General features: G+C 37.6%; 1 protein-coding gene across 1 annotated transcript; it reads left to right on the top strand.

Moving 5' to 3' along the window:
* Positions 1 to 58: 58 nt before the first annotated feature.
* Smp_040100 (hypothetical protein) lies at positions 59 to 14576 on the top strand (the record flags this gene model as incomplete). Its single annotated transcript, XM_018797789.1, has 9 exons — positions 59 to 104; positions 142 to 502; positions 1900 to 1989; positions 4578 to 4694; positions 6814 to 7146; positions 8244 to 8421; positions 10736 to 10861; positions 12329 to 12434; positions 14232 to 14576. The coding sequence occupies exons 3-9, from the start codon at positions 1923 to 1925 to the stop codon at positions 14574 to 14576; spliced, it is 1272 nt and encodes a 423-aa protein (XP_018652796.1). The 5' UTR covers positions 59 to 104; positions 142 to 502; positions 1900 to 1922.
* Positions 14577 to 20525: the final 5949 nt, after the last annotated feature.

Raw genomic sequence — 20525 nt, 5'->3', positions numbered from 1 at the left:
ACCACTAACATGGAACTATGATCTTAAACTATTGTACCTTGGAAGTGTGTTTGAACGTGTTCATGTTCAAGGTAATCTTGCTCTAAGTCATTGTTCGTGGCGTGGTAAGTCTTGTCATTGACTCAGTAATTCCATTCTTAGATGCGTGATAAGTGGCGTAAAAAGAGAATGAGGAGATTGAAGCGTAAACGAAGGAAAATGAGGGAAAGGAGCAAGTGAAGTAATCGTTGTGAAGCTCTTGTACCTTTGTGGGAAATCAAATAAATTCTTTCCACAATGATGTGTTCTTTTTATTTTAATGTGGGCATTAATCATGTCATTGGATGAGTGTTTATTAGCTAGACAACTACGATTTGATTATGACGTCTGTAGGAAAGTCACATCCTGTCATTTGTTCTGTAGGCTAGTGAACCGAACGACGTTGAATTTGTGGATGGAGATGTCGATTGGATTGAAGATGAGAATCAATCTGTAAACAACTCGGATGACGATTCGACCAACGGTGAGTGGCTTTTCAGTCGTCCTATTAGCTCAGTGCTACGAGTAATGTGTTGTGTTCCCTTGCTTAGATATCAGGCATGTACGCTCTAGGATAGTTTCTAATATATAGTTGCATATTGAGCAGGAGTAGCCGGTTGAAAGCCATCCTATGAGTTGCTTGTCGTGACGCATTGCGATTGGATTCCGGTACTCGGTTTTCGCATACTCTGTGGAAGCAAATACTGTGGTATAATATTTTCCCTAACTTTCTCGTCACTTTGACGAGGGCGAGTTTGAGAACGAAAATGTCCGGATGTGAGTTACTAGTCGACTTGAGAGCTTGTGGGTGGTAGATAAAAACGTAACGTTCGATCTGACTACACGTTTGCGCTCCCGAACTGACAAAGTGCTGCTCTGGTTGGCTTGCAATATTACCTGCGCGGGCGCAACGTTGCCTCGCGTCGAGCCTTCCCGAGGTGATGTCTAGGTCTTACGGCGCACGTCCAATTCGTAACTAGTTCCTTGTCCAGAAATCTAACCGTGTGATGAGTACTGACCGTTGGCTTCTTAGATCGATGGCTCTTGAAACAATTTACAAACGTCAACCCAACTTCATCCATGCTAGGCACATCGATATGGCTGCGGCGATTGTCACATGACAAAAGGTAATTTTCGGTAATTTAGATAGGCTCAAGCGAGTTCGACTTCATGTAGAGCTCCATTCATACTTTTAGGTCGATATTCTTATAAATGTATTTCCAAGGTCTATAACTGGATTTGGTTAGCCCGTGCAAACTGGGATTTCGGATGTAAACAGGTAATCCTAGCAAAATATTCCTGGTAATAGGGCATGAATAGTTAGGTTGGTGTGAGCTAGCCGCATGTAACTTTGAAGGTCTTTAAACTCAGTTGTTCACAACGTCTTGTTTAGTGTTAGTAAGCTTTCGATTCTATAGGGTTGTCTTACAATGAATAAATACTAGTGCCACTCATGTATACATGGAAGCAGGTCACAAAAAATATTACGCTTTTCGACTGGTGTTGGTTTACATAAGATTGAGCTGGTTTAGTCGGTGGCCATGTGTCAGAAAGCCACAATAGATGTATGTTAACCTCAGACGGACCGTCTTTATGACGTCATTGTCAGAAACAATTTAGCGCATCGATTCCCCAAATAGAAGTTGGGTCTTGTTAAGCAGCATATAAACTTCCTTCATATCTTTTTGGATATTATTTCGCGCAGTGTTCCTCCATATCGAAGCACTTAGTTTGCTAGTCACATTTAGATTAGACCAGTAGAACTTGTTAAGTATTATAAGAGACCTTACTGTGGAGTCGTTTACAAGTCAGAAAGAAATGAAGGTAATATAAATTTAATTCCAACATATTAGTATTGTGCTTTTTTATTTCAATTCATAGAAGTTGAAGTGGTGGACAATGATATGGATGTTGTACAGTATTTTACACCTACTCAAGATTATACATTCAAATTACTCTCAGGCCATAAAGGTTCGTTCGGGTAATTAATGATAAATTGTATTATTCTGTTCGATATGCGTTTGTGTGCCGATGAACTGTTCACTAACCACTGATTTGTCTGTTTATGACAGAAAATGGGTCGGTGTATTGTAACCCCACGATTTATCCATTTCAAGTAATTAATTTTTTGAAGGTCATATTGGCAAAAGAATCACAATACGATGCATGAAGAAGACTGTCGCAAATAGTCAATGGCTTTGTGTAATAAAGTAAAATATACTACTAAGAGATTTTCCTCAGTCGATGATTGTCACGTCAGGAAGCGCACAATTCGCTGTGAACTTGAAGTTACTAGGTTTTGATTCAATAGATTGATAACATCGTTTATTAAATGGTTAAAAAGTTACTTATTTCAAATAATACCTTCAAGTAATTCAATTTCCTCAGAAGACAGTATCAGTTGACGAGTTTGCATCTTGAAATCTAGCATTATATCATCAGTCATCTACAACATAGGAGCAGGCGCATATATGCATCGGTCCATGTTGCCATACCTCATTAACACTACAATGTATCTTGTCATTGTGTCCTAGATTCTATCAGAAATTCTAATAGACAAAATGGGATGATGGTTAATCCGATTATTTAAAGCAACAAGATTATTCCTCAGTGGCTGTGGGAAAAAGCACTGTTAATCTTTCGAAATTTACCAGAAACTCCAGCTTGGTTATTAATATCCAACTGACTGTTTGGTTTTTATCCTGTTATATTAGACTGTATTCTATTTAATGTTATGCTTATAGATTAAGTGTCGAGTACTGGTATATCACCTAGTTCTCACTAACCATCCTCCTACTGTAGACGTAATTAAACTGACGACTTAGTGGACTTAGATTAATCCTAATGTATTCCAATGTCTTACTGTTTTTATCGTTTGTAATAACTCATGGTAACCAACGCCTCTCTCCATTGGATGTCCAGCTATTTCCCTGTTATAGGTTATTTATCTCGTAATGTAGTTGGGTATCCACTGTAATCTAGTTAACTGTCAAGTTGGACTAGATACAACTACTTCAAGGTTGAATTTTTTTGATCGAAATTCTGCATTTTAGAGGCTCAATCAAACACTTAATCAATATGAATGGAGTAATATTTTAAAGTAGAGCTCGTCAATTGGATGAGTTTACAAGCTACATAGTTTAACATTGAACCGTCGATTTCATATGGTCATATCCAATACGGTTATTCAAAATTCCAATAGATGCATAAGAAATTTGGTTGTATGAAGTTACAAGTGGTTCACTGAAGATAATCATCGCCGTAAACTGGTGCGATCTGTAGAAACACTTATGTAGAGTGACGAACTAAAATGAAACAGCTATCCATTGTTTTTACTTTTTGACGAATTTATTAAGCATCGATTTCTTTTAAAATATTATGATTATCAATTTTCTGATGTACTGTCACACTATGATCCTTCGATACAATTTCCAATTTGGTTTATCTATGTGGTTTTATTCCACATTAGTTGATTGTTCAATGATAAATGTCATTGTCTGGTTGAATTCTGTCGATAAAGTTGAAATGTAGCCACTAGTCTGAGTGAACTGACATTATGCAAACCATGTCTAGCTGTTAAACGGTTGAAGATAGCCGTCAGGAAATCCTGGACATAGGTCTCATGCTATTCGGGACTTGTTAGCTAGGTGTACTTATAGTCTTGAGAGAATTGGTACCCCTCTGAAGAATTCAAACATACACCACCCAGCTTCACTGTCTGGAACCTTAACACTGAGGTATTCGGACCGCGACCGACCTCCAGTATAGGTGTGATGTGTAGTGCACAATGTCATGTCTATCTAGTCCAAGGTCCGATTACCTTCGACTATTTAATACCTAGTTTTACTCAACTTTTGTATGATATTTTTCAATAGTTATCATTATTAAAAGACAGGACGAAAATTGAACCTTCAGCGCTAAAACCAGGTAAGTACTGTGGAACCACCACCTAGGGAAGTTGTAAAAACCTGATTTCAAGCCAATGCTGCCCCCAAATGCCGTGGTACGGCCGAGAGTGGGAGAGTCTGCTCTCCCTCTCGAAATGCTCTCACATGGCCACGCGTATATAGCCTCTACCAGGGAAGTCCTAATCACTGCCTTCTCGTGGCGGAGGTGTTGTTCACGAAAGTGAGAGGACGGAAAGCGAATGTCCGGCGCTTTAACCAGGTTGGTGCACACGGAAAGTCCATCTAGGGGAGTTGGAAAACCCTGATTCCAAATCAATGGTGCACATGGGCTTCAGTATCCTGAGGGAACAAATGGCGTATGAATCAATCGTTAGTCACTGTCTACCATGGGACTGCATCTACTCTCGATGCTCCACTGCCTTGTGGATCATACCTTTAGGTCGAAGGCTCCGGGTGTGGCCCCCTAAGAAAACTACCTTTTTCAGTTTGGCCACCTGAGCAGTATCACAGTCCTCACACAAATCGAATGAGATTTGTGCGGCACATATGTATCTGGTGCATTCTTGTACCAATATTTATGTTTAAATAAATAAATAAAAATTTCTATTCTTACAACTATTTCCTAATTAAAGATTATTTTCATTATTTCAGAAAGCGTCTTCTGTTTAGATTTTGATAGTACTGGTAAATTTCTTGCATCTGGTGGACAAGATCATATTGCTATAATATGGAATGTAGCAACTGGTGAAACTGAATTCATTTGTCAAGGTTGAGTTTTCTCATTATTGTTACTACTATTATTATTAATGTTATTATCATCAGTAGTAGTACTACTATTTACGAATGGTTAAGTTGTTTTGTAAAGTCTGCTAGCAGTCAATGTTTGATCCTAAATTAACGATTAGTAGATGTATACAATTATTATTAATTAGATCTAACTCTATTAAAACTTGAAGAACTACTACAGCCATCAATGAAAAGGTATTTGTAAACGTCTGTCTACTCATGATACCCCAGACCCGTTGGTTGGACACCATCAGCAACAATCTACTGTGAAATCGAACAAATCACTTTCCAGCTTAAGTGGAAAAGTAGGAGAAAACTCTGTAGGTGGATAGAACACACATAGTGGAAGTCATCAAACTACATCACAAGGCAAGTTGTAATTTGAAACCCTGAAGGTGAAAAGAGAAGAGACAGACCGAAACGCACGTTGAGCTAGGAATTGCAGACTGACATCAAAAGAATTAACAACATATGGAAACAACTGGGAAGGAGGGCCCAGGACAGAGTCGGTTGAAGAATCCTGATCTGTGGCCTATACTGGACTTAGTGTAACAGACGTAAGAAGTAATTAAGAAAGTAAAACGGATTATGCACAGTATGTGATTCGAAAGAGAATAAAAGGTGTAGAATAACTTGAAAATCCAAGGTCTAGAGGAAAATAAAACATGCATGAATTTGTGTTATTGTGATCGATGTTGACCCATGTCATCCGACTAAAGTGAAATAAATGGTATAATACTAGAATTCAAGAAATATACAAAGATAAAGAGTACATCGACGCAGACTATAATTAAGAAGTCTTCACTACCTAATTCTGCTTAGTTCGTTTGTCAGTCAGTTCATAAACTAATCTAATGTTCTCACCTGTCCATCCATAATTTCCTTCCAACATATTCCTCTTAACCACCACTGTATGTTGAGATTGATAGTGGCTTAACATTCATGACACATGTTCCGAGTTGATACAACGCCCAAGAATTAGAATTAACAATCAAGGCTTAATAGATCAGATAGTGAGTGACCTACAAACTCATTTCCTTCAATTGTTACGTTTTGTATTACTTCTTCTGTTCATATTCGGCAATATAAGCATCGTATTTCATTAGATAAGAAATTTGTTCATCTAGGTAATGATTTTATATTTGATTTCTAAATCATTTGGAGGCTTAATTCAATAATACAGTCTAGTGAAAAACCATCATTCGACCATAATTGTATTTTTCTATTATTAACCTGGGCGGAAACATGCTTTGCCCCCAAATGCCGGCCGAGAGTGGAGAGAGTCCGCTCTCCCTCTCAAAATGCCCTCACATGTCCACGCGAATATGTAGCATCTGCCAGAGAAGTCCCACTCACCGCCTTCTCGTGGCGGAGATGTTCTTTACAAAATTGAGAGGACGAAAAGCGAATGTCCGGCGCTTTAACCAGGTTGGTGCACACGGAAATTTCACCTAGGGGGGTTGGAAAACCCTGATTCCAAACCAATGGTGGATATGAGTTCCAATATCCTGAGGGAACAAATGGCGTATGAATCAATCGTTAGTCACCGTCTACTATGGGACCGCATCTCCTTACGGTGCTCTACTGCCTTGTGGACTAGACCTTCAGGTCGAAGGCTCCGGGTGTGGCCTCCTAATTAAACCACCTTTTTCAGTTTGGGCACCTGAGCAGTATCACAGCCCTCACACAAATCGAATGAGATTTGTGCTGCGCATATGTATCTGGTGTTTCCTTGTACCAATATTTATGTGTTTAAATAAATAAATAAACAACCATTCTACCCTTCAGTTTTGACAATCGAAAATTCATCTCATCAAATCATTAAAAATCTTCAAAATATAGGTACCTCAATCAGTGAAGATTCATAGTCTCATATCAATGGATTCACTATGCTTACTTAGTACTTAACTTAAAACCTCCGAATGTTCACATGATGATTATAGCCAAGTATTTATTATCAAATCTTCATTATCCATTTAACATGGATTTCTCTTAACTGGTAATTTTGTTACCTTGGTTTCTTTTTCTCATTCTTTTCGTTATTCTTTTTGTGTGTGTGTCTTTTTCCACCCCTCCCCCCCAAAAATTATGAATTATGTAGGTCATGATGATTCTGTGAATTGTGTTAGTTTCAGTCCAAATGGTGATTATTTATGTACTGGTGATATGGCTGGAAATATTCGTATATGGTTAAGACCGTTAATAGAAGAAAATTCAAAAGAATGGAAATTATTAAGAACAGAAACTGTCAATGATTTACTATGGATTAAATGGTGGGTATCACCTTCAAATGCTGTACGAAATATGAACAATGAAGTTTCAAAGCCTGCTTTACTATTAGCTGGTGATGAACATAGTTATGTTAATTACTGGGCTGTAAGTTCTAGTATATCAAACAATCAGGGGAAGTGTTTGTCGATGGCGTATACGTTTGGTATGTTTTTTTCTCCCAAAATGACTTCTACATTAGGTTTAATAGTAATGTTTTTAAATTCGGTTTTCTGTATCAAGTTTAAAATAATTGATAGTACTTTTTTCATACTGTAAAGCTGACCAGCTGCCTGATTATAACTGCTACCTTGATGTAGTGGTCGGGATTAAATATGATGAACCAAATGACTTGTATTGGCTGGAATATCCATTCGTTTTAGTAATTACATCTCAGGCAGTTCGATTGGAGTGCAGTAAGATCAAAAGTTGCAAATTAAGGTCCGAAGGCAAAGTCGTGCTTACGACTACAGTAAGGTGTGCTGGTGATAGCGAGTTTCTGTTAGCATCTACAGCGGTTCTGCCTTCCCATATCGGAGCTTAGTAAAGATCGATTTTGAAATGGGACATCGTATCTTTTTTCATGTATTTTCGTCATCGATAATGAGAGGCTGGATACAAACCACTGTGGTGTGGTACGCTAATTCAAGCAGCAAATACAACACGTTTCTCCTAGTAGTGTTCTAAATAAAAGACGTTCGGTGGCAACTCGAGGATCAACTATTGCTTCTCGTTCTGCCAACGCCTTCATCCTACAATTGCACGTTTGCCAGTCAGTCCCATGAACGAAATAGCTACGTATCGAAAGTATAAACCCTTTCTAGCGGGAGGTTCCTGTAGTGACCTACTTTTATGACGAGAACGCGATCGGTATAATGTAAACAATTATTATTACAACCAATTGTATCAGTGATTGTTTTACTGTACCTGTTTGTTTAAGAGACTATATACTCGTAGCCATAAGAGTGCATTTCGAGAAGGAAAGAGGGACTTCCCTTCCCTCAGCTGTACCAGGGAATTTAGAGGCTGGGATTGGTGTTCTAGACTGAATAAGGAGGAAGAAGGACCGATAAGGACTCCAAACTGCTCATACAGGTTTATGCATTATTGGTCCGGTCAATAAGTCAAAATTCTCTGATTAGCGATATAACTAAGCTATATATTAATAGGACATAAGGCCACAAGTTATAACAATATCCAAAGTATTTCGCACACAATTTTCCCTTTTAAACCAATAAATTACAATTTTTTTTTTCTTTTAAGATCTTGATCAAGCTGCTTTAGATGGTCTAATTCTACCAAGTTCTACAAATACTAAAAATCCAAAATTAGCCGTTCTTCATCGAAACGGTGATCTACGTATATGGGATATAAAAACAATAACATTAATTGGTTCAATTAAATTATTCGATAAAAAATATTCTTCATTATCTAATCAATATGGTAACCATTTAGAAGTTTATCAAATTAATTCACCGCAATCATTTAATGACCAATTATCTAATTCTAATCATGATTTATTATTAATTGCTGGTAATGGATTTATATGTCCGGTTTCTATTAAATTTGATGAAGAATTACATTTTAAGGTAGGTAAAAATAAAATTGATCATTGAATGAATTCTTTAAATATGTATTGTATGTATCTTTAATGTTTGAAGATTAGTAATATGGGGCACTGAAAAATATATATAGATCATATAGCAAATAATTGAATTTGTGTGTTGGCTAGGATACACCTCGGGTATCCTAACTAGAAACAGATAGTTTTGTTAGGGAGCCACTCCTCAAGTACTTGACCTAGAGATCCAATCCACGAGGAAGTGGGGCGACATTAGGAGATGCAGTACTATGGTAGCAGTGATGAAGAATGGGTTCATGCACCATTTATTTCCTCAGGATCCTTAAGCTTTTTATTTATTTATTTAAACACATAAATATTGGTACAAGAAAGCACCAGATACATATGCGCCGCACAAATCTCATTTCATTTGTGTGAGGACTGTAATACTACCCAGGTGCCCAAGCTGAAAAAGGTGGTTTCCTTGGGGGACCACACCCCGAGCCTTTGACTTAAAGGTCTGATCCAGAAGACAGTGGAGCATCGTAAGGAGATGCAGTCCCATGGTAGACAGTGACTAACGATTGATTCATACGCCATTTGTTCCCTCAGGATATTGGAACTCATATCCACCATTGGTTTGGAATCAGGGTTATTCAACTCCCCTAGGTGAAATTTCCGTGTGCACCAACCTGGTTAAAGCGCCGGACATTCGCTTTTCGTCCTCTCACTTTCGTGAACAACACCTCCGCCACGAGAAGGCAGTGATTAGGACTTCTCTGGCAGAGGCTATATATGCGTGGCCATGTGAGAGCATTTCGAGAGGGAGGGCTGACTCTCCCCACTCTCGGCTATACCAGGGCATTTGGAGGCAGCATTGAATTGAAATCAAGTTTTTACAACTTTTGTAATTGTTTCCACGGTACTTACCTGGTTTTAGCGCTGATGGTTCAATTTTCGTCCTGTCTTTTAATAATGATAACTATTGAAAAATATCATACAAAAGTTGAGTAAAACTAGGTATTAAATAGTCGAAGGTAATCAGACCTTGGACTAGATAGACATGACATGACACGATCAACAATCTGATCACACATTTACTTGTGATGACTTTTTATAGTTGAGAAAGTAAAGGTCATGCAAACTAGATAATTTGTGAGATAAAAAAAATATGATCAGAATGTGGTTTGTGGAGATTGTAATAATTTTAATGATTGTATTCATGAGACGATCTAAGCTAGACTACCACTGAAAATCTGGAGGTACTGGACGACAGTCGCCTTAGTATGAGACTTTTCAGCAGTAATCATCCACGATTCTGCATGCGCGACTCAAACAGAAGACCGCATGCAGGATTGTGGATGCGCACGGCCGTCCAGTACTTCCAGATTCTCAATGGTGGTCTAACATTTATTCATTCATGATATCAATTTATACTCAACTATGTCCACAACTCTACACTGATAAAACCATTATTAGACTATGAATCTCAATTTTTTACTATTGGTCAAATCTCATTATTATCAGAAGGGGTTTTGTGGAGATTTTAGTAATTTTATAGAGTTGAGATCATGAGTCGATTGAAGCTAGACCACCATGGACAACCTGGAAGCACTGGACGGCCATTTCGTCCTATCGTGAGACTGCTCAGTAGCAGTGCGCATCCACGATCCGGCCTCGTGATATTCGAACCCAGGACTTTCCAGTTTGGCGCCAGGTCACTTAACTGATAGACCACTGAGACGACCGGTATCCAACGGTGTTAATGTCTAACTTCAACCAATCCACAAAATTGAGCCACCATTCACCAATGTCTTCAATGAGTTGATATCTCCCAACAGACTTGGTTGGTTGCTCGATTTCGTGGATTGGTTGAAGTTAGACATTAATACCGTTGGATGCCGGACGGCTCAGTGGTCTATCGGTTAAATGCTCTGGCTCGAGACTGGTAGGTCCAAGGGTCGAACCCCGCGAGTGCGTGATTGTGGGTGCGCAGTGCTGAGGAGTCCCACAGTAGGACGAAACGGTCGTCGAGTGTTTCCAGGTTTTCCATAGTGGTCTAGCTTCAATCGACTCATGATCTCAACTCTATAAAATCTCATTATTCTTGTTATTATCTCACTATATTGAATAAGAACAAGTTAAACTGTGTTTATGCATATGTAAGTGTCCGTTTTTATTGTAACCTTTTAAGTATTATGATTTTAATAGAAATTAGAATTTTGTTTCTTATTAAGGAATCAGTTTATTGTATACAGGTTTTAGATATCATTAAAACAGGCGATGATGGATCAGTTGAAGCATTAAACTGTTCTTGGACGTAAGTCTTTGTCTAATTTTCTTATACTATTCATATTGACTATAAACATATTTGTCCTGTTGAGTAATTCATTATAAACAAGACATCAATGTTCAAAATTTGTATAAACACCGTTGGATGCCGGCTCAGTGGTCTATCGGTTAAAGGCTCTGGCTCGAGACTGGTAAATCCTGGGTCCGAATCTCGCGAGTGCGGGACCGTGGATGCGCACTGCTGAGGAGTCCCATAATAGGACGAAACGGCCGTGCTGTGCTTCCATGTTTTCGATGGTGGTCTAGCTTCATTTGACCCATGATTTCAACTATGAAAAATAATAAACACAATTTACCGAGAATAAGAAGTCATTATTATACGTACACTTATCTTTGGAGTATCATTAGCCCTTGTTGTCTGGTGTGTGACGAAATCTCAGCACGGATACAGAAGGCTCGTCTAGCATTCGCCAACTTGCGCCATTTATGGCGTAGGCGAAATATCCGTCTAGCAGCAAAAGGACGGGTTTACTGTGCAGCAGTTCGTTCTGTCCTACTTTATGACAGTGGAACATGGCCGATAGGAGTAGAGGATATTCGTAGGCTACTAGTATTCGATCATAGGTGTCTTCAAAGCATTTCTCGTATATCCTGGGACCGTCGGGTAAGTAATGCAGTCGTTCGGAAACGGGTACTAGGTGAGTATGGCAAATCGATTGATGAAGTAGTGAAACTTCATCAGTTGAGATGGCTGGGACATGTGTTACGTATGCCCAACCACCGACTGTCCCAATATGCAATGTTTTATGGTGTAGGAGTAGGTTGGAAGAAAGCTAGAGGCGGCCAGACTAAAATGTGGCACAAATCGATGAAGTCACTGACAATAGAACTGAGCCATGTTGGTAGGTGTAGACTACCTGGTTGGGATTCGCAAGATGATAGCAATCGATGGTTAGAGACCTTGAATGACATGGCTCAAAATCGTTTGTAATGGCCAAGGTCCATCCACTCTTTGTGTTTTGCCAAATTCTAATCTTCTGAATTCTTCATGTCCGTATCCTTTTTCTCTTTCCGAATTTATTTCACTGGATTATACTCCTTGAATAACATCTTTAAACCCTAATCTTTCGGTTTACTGCTTATACTCTTACTTCTTCTACCACTATGAGATTTCAATCGACAACTGCATCTCTGTGTCAATGTAGTATGACAACTCGAACTGATGTACGTACGTACGAAGTTCTACGTTGTAACTGACTGATTTGTATGAAGTATAATGCCAATATCCGGCAACCCAAATCGAAATCTACTGACTTTACTTTATTATCATATATTGTGAATATGTTTGAAATGTGTTTGTATATTCATCCACTAGTACTAAAAAAAGATATCAATATCTGATATGTGGCAGAATACATTCTATCCTAAATTATTCTTAGTAAATTCTAATATTTCTTTTATTTATTAATATATTATATATTTATCTTGATTATAGACATCCATTGTTTGCTTTTGGCTCTATCACTGGTGTACTTGGAATTTGTGATGCCCAGACAATGCGTGTTCGTCAAAAATGGACATATATAGATGAAGATGATTCGGTAAGTTATTTCTTGTTGCAGTATTGGTTTCAAATCAGGATTTTCTAAAATTCAACTAGGAGTATGTTAATACTTAACTCTTTAAATAATTCATCGTTGTTTGTGTGTTGAAATTGTGATTAATAAAAAATTAAGAATAGTTCAACTTACTAGAAGAAGATAGTCCTAAAGGATTTTTGACTTTATGGTCATCAGTTTAGACTAACCACATCACGTGATATATATTATGAAATTCTTTAGTTTTTTTTAGTATGGTTCACATTTAACTGCATCAATGTCTACATGGTGGCTAAGTTCTATTGGTACTTCATGAATCTACTCGTTAACCGATATGACTCCGCTCAACCTTGTCTGTTACGTATGCGGATGTTGTGTTACTGTTCTATGATACCCAAGCTATGCAATCCGCACTTAGTCAGTTGGCGACCAGTATTTGTAGATATGGCATATGTCTCGCACCTTCTAAGTGCAAAATAAATAATTTTACAAGACTGGCAGGACTCTGTAGCTGAACTCACTTTTGGTAGTGAGCAGATAGAAGTAGTTGGAAGTTCGCGTAGCTGGGTAACTGCGTAAGTGCTGGTAGTTGCGTGAGTGATGGGATCAATTAACGCATAGCGAAAGCCAAAACGGCTTATCTCAATCTGGGTCATCTTTGGCACCTTCGTGATTCTGGTCTATTTGTAAAAGACCTGAAGTACAACGTGTTGATGAGAATAGTCTTACTCTAAGCTTGTGAAGCGTGGTGACCTCTGAGTTCAGGATGTTAGATGACTCCCTGTGTTTGATCATCGCTGTCTCTGGAAGATTGCTGACATCTAGTGACAATACCATGTTGGTAACGAGGAGTTACGGGAACGTGTGTTCGGGCACACTGACTATAATTTATTGTATGTCACTATCTTGAAGCACCGCCTTCAATGGCTTAGACATGTACTATGAATGTCATCTCAGCGAATCCGACATCATGTATTATTAGCTGACTCTAGGACTGATTGAAAAAAGCGGAAAGGTGGTCGGTGTATGACATGGTGTCCTGGTATGAAGGAATACTTTACAGGACTGGGTTCTGTCGGACCTTCACTACTCCCTTGTTTGAGTCCTAGAGATGGTGTAACACAGTGACTTGAGATGTTATCAGACATGGCTCAGGATCGAAGCCAGTGATGGACCTGCTGTAACTTTCTTTTACTTTCTTTATGTAAATGAGAGTAAATTTAACTGGAAGTTTATTTATTTATTTAAACACATAAATATTGGTACAAAGGGGCACCAGATATATATGCGCCACACAAATTTCATTTGATTTGTGTGAGGGCTGTGATACTGCTCGGGTGCCCAAACCGAAGCAGGTGGTTTTCTTAGGGGGCCAAACCCGAAGCCTTTGACCTAAAGATCTGATCCACAAGGCAGTGGAGCATCGTAAGGAGATGCAGTCCCATGGTAGACGGTGACTAACGATTGATTCATACGCCATTTGTTCCCTCAGGATACTGAAGCCCATGTGCACCATTGATTTGGAATCAGGGTTTTCCAACTCCCCTAGGTGGACTTTCGATGTTTTAACATTACCAGTAATCTTGACTTAATGAACAATAGATTTACTCGCTACAGTTCATTTTCAATCTTTTCTGACTTATGAAGATATTATTTACTTGATGATAAAATTTCTCAATAGTGGAGCAATACACATACTTATAGTTTATAGTCATCTTTAGTACAATAACTTAAACATTCTGCTTATTTGATTTATACTATTCAATGAATTCTCGTTTATATTTGTTTCTAATTTAACAGCAACCTATTGGTATTACATCATTATGTTGGAGTCGATATAAACCTATATTTTTCACAGCTACCACTAAAGGTTCTATAGTTGCATGGTGTGGTATTACTGGATTAACAGGAAAGTCTTCATCTGGTTTATTAACAGAGAAAATTCCCTTAAAAATATGGTGGGGTCATAAAGCAATGATTTTGTATTTAACTCTACCACCATTTCATAAATCTATGGAAGATAATATTAACAACGATGATGGAATTGAACAATTAAACAAAACAGGATCATCTATTGAACCTTTCTTGTGTACAGCATCAGATGATACAACTATTCGATACTTTGCTATTGATATTTCATCATAATTCTATGCTCTCTCTCTCTCTTTATCTTTTGTTTCTTGTTCCCTTTTTTTCTGTTAATAAAGAAATTTCGTTTGGAAAAGATATGGTATTCGATCTTCTTTTGGTTCAAATATCTATGAAATTGACTTGTTCTATGTTTATTATCAGAAGGGGTTTTTGTGGAGATTTCAGTATTTTCATAGTTGAAAGCGTGAGTCAATTGAAGCTAGACCACCAGGGAAAACCTGGAAGCACTGGATGGCCGTTTCATCCTATTGCGGGACTACTCACTGGCAGTGCGCATCCACGACCTCGTCTGGGTTTGAATCTCGCGAGGCGAGGTCGTGGATGTGCACTGCTTATTCTATGTTTGTTTGTCATTGCTATTGTGAATTATATTGAGAGCAATACACCTCTGTGTAGATATAATTTACGTGATTCGAGAGAAACAATATTAAGACATGTTATGTACTTAAAGGTAGTTAGAAAGAAATCAGGGATCCAGCTTTCATGCTATTTAACAATGACTTTCTTGAGGATTGAAGCTGACAGCGACCCGAATTACTCAGTGATAATGTGTCAGTCTCTGAAGCTTGATGACACAGGTTCAAACCACTAGGTAGCATAAGTCTTCCAAAGGTTTCAGGCACACCATGCTAATGAGTCCCATCTAGTACGAAATACAAGTCTAGCTTCTACCGACAACCACCTAGCATGAAAACAATTTACACGTGATTTTGAGTCAATCAAACTGGTTATCTCATAACTGGACAAATGAAATTTGACCAACAGTAAACAATTAAACAAATAATACTAGGGTGACAAGTCAAAATGAACAATAAAATATTTCGCTGATGGAGCATATTCGGTCTGAACTATTCAAAAAGAGATCGCTAAAGATATTCGGTGTCTTTATTTTGTTGTTACAGTTGGCAAGAGTAACTATTTAAACAAATGTTAAGGATTTTAGAGTAACCTGGGGAATTCCTGGGCTTTTTTTTTGCAAATATACATCATTATCTTTGAGTCAGTTCATTTCTAAAAAGAAGTTTGTCCCTTGATGGCTATCCATCAAGTGTATTACTTTCCCTTCAATATCTCTTCCTAATGGTCTGATAAAAGCTAATCTAATGTAAACAGAAGGAGACAACCCTATAAAGTTAACTATGCATCCAACTTTGAGTTATAGTTTTTTGTCACATCGATAGATAAGGAAGCTGTTGATAATCCCTGGAGTCCTTTTGAAAAGAAAATACAGTAATGGGATAAGAAGATGGCATGATTTTAGGTCAATTATTTTGTATCATTTCAGTATTAGTTTTGTTCAATGTAGCAGGCGTGGACTTTTATCCAGTATGAGATTTTCATTCAGATGTACTGTATTCAATATATTTTTTCTTAAGTATTGAGTATGATGTTCTTTGAAAGGTTCATAACTCTTCATCCACACCAGTCTTTTTTGTTCTTACTTTGTACTGTGAAATGGCGATTGTTTTTGGTGTCAAGTGTAGGCAGTAGGACCGCGGATATAATACAGTTGGATAGTTTGTACTGATTTTGTTCAGATAAACACTGGTACACTGCAAGAATCATCTTGCTGGGATTTTACCATTGTTTTGTGTAGATTACTCAATTAAATACAACCATAACTGCACAAGCTAATGTTTTTATAGTGTACTGTTAATGTTTGTAAGGTAAAACTGTATATCAAAGTATTGTCTTTGAGTAACTCTCAAGGTCAAGAAGAGGTAAGTTGTTTATGTCAGTGGTTTTTTTAAATAACACGTATAAGTTTATCGTAAGTTTGGGATCGATTGTAAATAATTCGAAAGAGCAGAACTTATGGTAATTTTGTCAGAAATCCAATACCACTGAATGCTGATTCAACGGTTAAACGGTTTTTGCCAAGATATAATATCTAGTGGGATCGTTACTTTACACTACTGAAACATCTTTAACTATAGTCAGTTTGTGATGTACATTACATTGCTACAAATATGTATATCTGATGTGAACAGCGAAATAAGAAGCCTTAACAAATTACGGAAGCTATTTTTGGGGACGTTATTTTATTTAATTCAAAGCTTGTATAACAGTAACATTTACTTTTGTTCCTAGTCTATTCTATAGATTATAAGCTTTCATTTGATGTGTGATTCGCTGCCATAGCATTTTCTGTTCCAAAGCTATTGTAATTTAGACGTAACCTTTTGTACTCTATTTTCTACTGTAATCCCCCAGTTTTGGACATAATTGTATTTTTCTAATTATTGTGTGTTGTGGTCAGGTTAGTCATCTATTTATTCATGTATCTATTTACACTAATCAGAAATCGGGTACCAGATCGGGATTCGGAATAAAGCGACTAGTGTTCCAGTTGTCTTGTCTTCTCTATCGCGTACCTGTCAGCCAATCAGGGATAGAATAGTTTTCTTCTCTCTACCCCCACTTCGAACTCACGCACATTAGCCTCATGGTTAAGCCAGTCAGCCTATCGCGTCGAGGTCTTAATCTACATTAGACAAGTTATCTTCGTCACGAAAGTGGGTAGACAGATCAAGGACGTACCAATATCATGAAGAGAAAATTAATAATAATGCATATCAGTGAATAGTGGAGTTCAACCAGGTCTGTTGCCAGATATCAACTCACTGAAGACATTGGTGGATGTGTCGCACAATTTCGTGGATCGGTTGAAGTTAAACATTAACACCGTTGGATGCCGGATGACTTAGTGCTCCACAGGTTAATCACTCGCGCGTGAGACTGACTGGTCCTGAGTTCGAATCTCGTGAGGTGGGATCATGGATGCGCACTGCCACTGAGGAGTCCCATAATATGACGAAACAGCCGTCTAGTGCTTCCAGGTTTCTCACAGTGGTTTAGCTTCAATTGACTCATGATCTCAACTATTAAAAAATTAAATTCACTTAGTATTATTTGTTTGAATCTTCCCATCGATGTGCTAGGACTGCAACTGGTCAGTCTCTAAATGGCATATGTACATACTGTATGCCTCAATACTGTATTGCCTCAATATAGCCTTAGTTCACAAGCATTATAAGCAAAGATGGATAGTGTCTAGCGGTGGAATACATTTTGATGCGCGTTTCGTCCTATTTGGGACTCGTCAGCTGGCTATCATGACTCAGTGACCGAGTGGATAACGGGATGGCATTTGAAGTGAAAGGTACTGGGTTCGAGTCCCAGAGTGAACATCAACAAGTCTGAGATGCAGGTACATCCAGTTGACGAGTCCCAAATAGGACGAAACGCGCGTCAAACTATATTCCACTGTTAGCCACTATCCATCTTTGCTTATTAACAAATTATATTTTCTTGTTTGTTTATTATAACATTCAATAACTAGGAAATTAAATTTCTCTTTTTAGCAACATTAAACAAATTCAATAAACAAAATATAACTAACAACAATCCAAATTACATCATTTTGTTTATATATATTCATATATCTAAGTTGTTTTGTTTTTTTTTCTAGAAAAGACTAATGGAAGCCAACCAGAAAAAAAAAGAACAAAGAAAAAAAAATTTGTTTACCCATCATTTACCTAATTTTGAATAAACATTAGTTCACATAATTATTTTGTTTTACTGAATTAAATTATTTTTTAAAAAAAATTTGTTTTTTTGTTTTTCTAATCAATTTACAATTTTCATGCCAATTTTTTTGTTTTTTTATCGATCGATAATTGTTTTTTTTTGTTTTTTTTGCCTGGGAAATTTTTATGCTTGTCATCTTTCCAGTTTAATATTGATGTTTTCAATGTTCAATAATCATTTTTGTATCTATCATACAACCTATCATTGAATTGTATATATATATTTAAGTAAAACAAAGGAATTAATTAAAAAAAAATGGAGGTTACTATGAAAGCAAATATTTAGAAATGATCAAATTTGATGTGGAATTTTGGTTATTGTTGTTTTTGTTTCTGTTTTTGAATAGGGTAACTATATTTTGTAGAAATTCAGTTGTAATATCTAGTTGGAAATCTCTGTAAATAGAAAAAAAATGTTAAAGAAATACTAATACAGAAGGGGGTTTTGTGAAGATTTTAGTAATTTTATAGAATTGAAATCATGAGTCAATTGAAGCTAGACCATCAAGAGAAACCTGAAAGCACTTGACTGCCGTTTCGTCCTATTGTGAGACTCCTCAGTGGCAGTGCGCATCCACGATTCCATCTCTTGAGATTCGAACCCAGGACCTACCAGTCTCGCGCCAGAGCACTGAACCGATAGACTAGTCAGCCGACTGGCATCTAAAGGTGTTAATGTCTAACTTCAACCAATCCACGAAATTGGGCAACTATTCACCAATGTCTTCAGTGAATTGACATCTTCCAACAAACCTACTTGAACTCCACTGGTTACTGCTTTTCACTAGAACTGCAGGAAATACCTCATGGAGCTAGTCACTAGTGAGCATATGACCACTATCAGCAGGGGGGTTTTTTCTTCTATTTTTGAAGATAATTAGTTGTTTATGAACAATGTGTCGTTTCTACGGTGTAGTGGTCATTATGTCTGTCTTCAGTTTGAGCCTGGGTGATACCATGCTTGCTTCCAAATGTCTAGGTACGGACGAAAGTGAGGAGAGTCCGCTATCCATGTTGAAATACTCTCATATGGTCACGCGTATACAGCCACTTACAGGGAAGTCCTACTCGTTACCTCCTCTCGTCGGGGGTGTGGTTTACGAACTTGAGAGGACAAAAAGTGTCTGCCACCCAACACAAGGTTGGTGGATATGGAGGTTCCACCTAGGGGAGTTGAAAAACTCTGATTCCAAACCACTTGTTCACATGGGCTCCAGGATCCTGAAGGAATAAATGGTATATGAACCAATCGTTGGTCACCGACTACCATGGGACTGCATCTCGTAACGTTTCTCCACTGACTTATGGATTAGACCTTTAGGTCAAAGGTTCGGGGAGTGGCCCTCTAAGAAAACGATCTGCTTTTGTTTAGGAAGCCGGCCAGTAGTCCAGCCCTGACACAAGTAGAATGACGAACTGTGGCGCATATGTATTCGGTTCCCCTTTTTACCAATATTTATGTGTTCAAATAAATAAATAAATACAACTTTTGATCAATAACTCAAATGACCAATTGGGATTTCCTTAATGTGAAAAAAGATACTGAATCGATTTGATTCAATTCTGATATTAGTTAATTATAAACACAACCTAATATGGAAGTTGAATATGGAATTCCTGATAGAGATTATAAGTTTGTTAATGGAATTATAAACTTCTGTTGAATGTGATGGCTAGAACATGCTTAGCGCTAACAGATGAGCCATATAACCTAACTTGCTAAGATAGTTAGTACAGGATGGGAGCTTTATTGATGATGAACCCAGCAAAATTAAAAAAATATATTTAAGTTGATCGGTTATATAAATTGATTACAGCGATTATAATTTATGAACTAAGCGGTTGTCATAAAACACAATTCACAGTGAAAATGGACAGAAAGTCTACAAAGTCATACAACAAAAATAGTATTGAAAGTTGATCTTAAATCCATATCAAATCGATATTGAATTAACTCATCATAAGTTGTATTTGAGGACTTCATATCCACAACAATTCAATCATTCAGTTATTCTAAATCATTAATTAAATTGACCGATGATTGGGTCAGTGGTCTATCGGTTAAGTACTCTGGCGCGAGACTGGTAGGTCCTGGGTTAGAATCTCGTGAGGAGGGATCTTGGATGCGCACTGCCACAGAGGAGTCCCATGATAGGACGAAACAGCCGTCCAGCGCTTCCAAGTTCTCCGTAGTGGTCTAACTTCAGTTAACTCATGATTTCAAATATGAAAATACTGAAATCTCCACAAAACCCATTCCGATCATTGTATATTTGTTAACTAACCAACATTTACTCATATTACATACAATAATGGTATGAATCATATTGATTTTAAAATTGAATCTGGT

Source organism: Schistosoma mansoni, chromosome 5 (assembly GCF_000237925.1).
Source record: "Schistosoma mansoni strain Puerto Rico chromosome 5, complete genome".
Taxonomy (NCBI): Eukaryota; Metazoa; Platyhelminthes; class Trematoda; order Strigeidida; family Schistosomatidae; genus Schistosoma; species Schistosoma mansoni.
The sequence above is the reverse complement of the archived record's forward strand: the minus strand, read 5'-3'. Positions and strand labels throughout refer to the sequence as shown.